Source organism: Geospiza fortis, unplaced genomic scaffold, assembly GCF_000277835.1.
Source record: "Geospiza fortis unplaced genomic scaffold, GeoFor_1.0 scaffold188, whole genome shotgun sequence".
In the NCBI taxonomy this organism is placed as follows: Eukaryota; Metazoa; Chordata; class Aves; order Passeriformes; family Thraupidae; genus Geospiza; species Geospiza fortis.
In genome coordinates, this window is record NW_005054337.1 from 2367797 (window position 1) to 2371463 (window position 3667).

General features: G+C 60.2%; 2 protein-coding genes across 2 annotated transcripts in view; both read left to right on the forward strand.

The window, feature by feature from the left end:
• Positions 1-2536, forward strand: part of RSPO4 (R-spondin 4) — a gene marked incomplete at its 5' end in the record, with an annotated part of 4708 nt that extends 2172 nt beyond the window's left edge. Inside the window, one exon of the mRNA XM_014307490.2 lies at positions 1462-2536. Within this exon, the coding sequence (XP_014162965.1) occupies positions 1462-1535 (74 nt within the window). The remainder of the gene's footprint in view (positions 1-1461) is intronic.
• An 893-nt stretch (positions 2537-3429) lies between these two features.
• ANGPT4 (angiopoietin 4) overlaps positions 3430-3667 on the forward strand; it is a 9230-nt gene continuing 8992 nt past the window's right edge. Inside the window, exon 1 of the mRNA XM_031058055.1 lies at positions 3430-3480. Coding sequence (XP_030913915.1) covers positions 3430-3480 — 51 coding nt within the window. The remainder of the gene's footprint in view (positions 3481-3667) is intronic.

Consider the following 3667-nt stretch of genomic DNA (forward strand, 5'->3'; position numbering starts at 1 on the left):
TGCCTGGGATCAGCTTCAGAGACAGGCCTGTCCCCTGCCCAGCAGGAGGAATCCCATGAGTGACCCCCAAGCAACCCCCTCAGGAGGGACCAGCCCCTCCATGTCCCCCACTCCTGTGCAGGCTGTTTGCAGTCCCTGCCACGGCAGAGCGTGTCTCTGCCCTCGCTCCCAGGCTCCTGCCCGCCCGGCCAAGTGCTGGGTTATGGGATCCAGATGCTGGAGGAGGATGAGGAGTTCACTTGATGTATCTGAGGCACCCCCAGCCCAGGCGAGCCAGGGCAGGCGGCCGAACCCGACCGTGTGATGAGAGATTTGTGCCACCACTTCTGAGCCATCCAGGCGGCTGGGAGGGAAAAGCCGCCGCGCTTGGCCGTGGCACAAACCCCTCGCGCTGCTGTAAATCTGCCTTGGGTGTCTGTCCCGCTCTCCAGACGCTTGGCATGCGTGCCGTGCCCTCTCCTTTGAGGGTGGCAGCTGTCTGGAGATCAGAGCCGAGAAACAGGGTTTCAGAGCCAGCCAGGACAAGAACTGGAGCCCTCAGAAGGGACTGGGGACAACAGTGCTGGCACACTCAGCACCAGGGACAGTCATGGTCCCTTGTGCCCCTCGCAACACTGCACTGGAGTGGGCACAGGGGGGCAAGGACCCACAAAGCTGCCCAGTTTTTGGGGCAACCATTCTGATCCGTAGCATGGACTGCCCCTCCCAGTGGAGCCCATGGCACAGCAGGGTTTATCCTGAATCTCGGTTTCTTTGGTGTCTCAGCACTAACACCTCAGCCAGCTGGAGGGTGTGCGGCAGCTTCTCGGGGTGAGCAAAGGTTTGGGTCCCAACAGCCTGACCCTGGAAAGCTGGCAGTGGTTTGACCTGGGATGCAGCCAGGCTCCAGCTGGTTGTGCCACTGGGATGGGGACCATCCACAGGGAGGGAGAATTAGCAGCTCTGCAAGGATGCCCTCCAAAGCCACCTTGCTCCCCAGCATGCCCAAGTCCCCCGAGGGGTGACTGAGTCCCATGGTGGAGGGCAGGTTCCCACATCAGGGCAGAGCTGAGCATGGCTGTGCCATGCTTTGGGGTGCCACTGCCCCCCTCCAGCACCCACAGTCCTTGCTCAGGGAGGAGCTGGGCTTTCTCCAGACAGCTTCCACTTGGGTTGAGCTGCCCCACCCCATTCCTAGGGATTTTGGGGTACCAGGACTGAGAGTCCAGCCATGGGAGATGTGGGGACAACATGCCAGTGTCCCTGTGCCCATGCCATCAGCACACCCAGACGCCCCACAGCCCCACACTGCTGCTTCATGCCTGGGAGGGGGCTCTGGGCTCCCCAAAATCAGAACCTGGGCCCAGCACTAACACCTTGAGGGAGGATATGGGATCAGCATCCCATGGATGGGGCTCAGGTCAGATCATGTTGCCTGGCCAACAAGCGAGCGCTCCTTTTCTTCTCCTTTTTCTGTTGCAGAGAAAACCGAACCCAAAAATAAAGGCAAAAAGCGACAGAAGAAGCCGAAGACAGAGAGGCACACGGGCACCTAGCGGGCACCAGCACGGGAGCTGGGGCACCATGGCAGGAGCTCCCAGCCACCTCCTGCCACGGTGCTCCAGCCACATCACCCCTGGTTTTCCATCCACAGGGGAAAAAAAAAAAAAAGAAAAAAATTGCACAATTTTCTCTGCTCCCCCATCCCCCTTTTCTTTTGAGACAATTTATGGCCTGTAAAACATTTCCTTTTCAGAAAATCTAATTTGCAATGTCCAAAGCAAAGCCCTAGGGCTTGGGGAGGGGGTGGCTCCTTTATTCCTCTGGTCTTCCCTCTCCCCTAGCCTGCTCCATCCGTTCCTCCAGACGGGTGGGATGGGGTTAGACTGGGGTTGGACCCTGCTAATGAAGCTGATGCCTGGCTGGATAGTGTTCCCCAGGGCTGGGAGATGCCCTGGCTCCACAGGGTCCTGATTTTATGGGAGTGCTGGGGGGCACAGTGCACTACTGAGCTGCTCCAGGTGCTGGATAGTGTCCCCCATCCTCGGCCACAGGCATGGGAAGCAGCAGGACTCCTGGGGCTGGGGTCCTACTGGGGACGGTGCCATTGCTCACAGCAGCCCAGCCCGGTCCTCAGCATCCCCACTGGCACAACCAAGGGCCAAATCCTGCTCTCCTGGGGCTCGGAGGGCAGCTGGACCTCCAGACTGACAACCCTTTTTGGGATCATGCCAGTCCAGCACTCAGCACCCTCACGGGCCAAATCCTGCCATCCTCAGGCTCACAGAGAGGCTCAAAGAGCTTCTCTCCCAGCTGGATGTGGGCACAGGAATTTGGGGTGACCGTGTCTGTGTTCAGTCTAGGACAGGGACAGGCACAGTGCAAGTGCAAGCCCAGGCAGGGGATGCTGCTGCATTCTGCGTCCCCAAACCCCTCCCAGCCATCACCAGGGTGTGACCGTGGGGTGCTGAGCCCAGGCGTGCCCCTCCCTGCCACACCGTGTGTGCCCCAGGCACAGAGGGCTCTATCGGGATATGTACCGTGTGTGTGCTTCAATCTCTGTAGGCCGGGGCTGGCGGCGGGGCTGCGGGGGCTGCACAGACCCTTCAGGACGGGAGCGCTGGGTGTCAGCACCGAGCCAGCCCCAGAGCCGCACAAAGCTGCCGGAGCATCGCCTCCCATCGCTTCATCACAAATAAATGGATTAAACCCCCGGCATCGCTCCTGCGTCCCTGTTTTCCCCGTTTCCACGAGTTGCTGCCGCAGGGGGTTTGGGATGCTGGCCATGGCCACGGTGCAATCCCGTATTCCACAGCTCTGCAGCTCGGGTCCCTGCGGGGGGACACCCTGCCCCGCCCCCCCAGCACTGGGATACTGGGGAAGGATTTGATTTCAAGTTTTTAATGAGCATCGCTCATTGCCTGAGGAGGCGGTGGGGCAAAGCGGCAAGTGTGACACTGGGACTGCCATTCCACAGGATTGGGAACCACCAGGGGTTTTTTCTGAGTGTTGGAGAAAATCCCCCTCTGCTAAGATGCTTGGACATCCCCTTGGCAGCCTGTTCCCACCACCGGGATTGTTTCCTCCTGGGGACACAGTCTGGATCCCATCCCAGTCCCTGGGCTGCCAGACGTGGTGACCCCCAGTTCTGCTCGGAGTCCTCAGCCCCCGACAGAGCCAGCCTGGGATCTGGGCACGCCGAGCTCCATGCACAGTCTGGCTGTGTCCTGCCAAGCCCTGCCTGGGACAGCCCTCCCTCCTCCTGGTCCCCACGGGCTCATCCCATGGCCAGAGCAGCGAAATGCAGGCCTGGCTGCCGCTGGCATTATAAATAGCCGGGGCTCGGGGAGGGAGCCTGGGATGGGGGTGCCGTGATCGGGGGGCCTCGCGGGGTGCAGGGCCGGGGCTGGGAGGGCTCGGTGCTGCCGTGGCGCTGCCCCGGGACGTGCGATGAGCTGTGCAGAGAACGCCCGGGGGAGGGACGGGGCTGCGTGTGCGACCGTGAGTGTGTGTGTGTGAGAGAGAGAGAGAGAGAGACATTTATAGATCACGTGTGAAACTTGATCTCCCCGCAGTGGACCCAGAGGAAAGAAAAAAGATAGAAGAAATGTTTTTAAACAGATTTTTTCCTTTGTTTTTATTTTTTTTTTCCTCCCCTCTCCCCCTGCCAGGGCTGGTGATAAAAGGC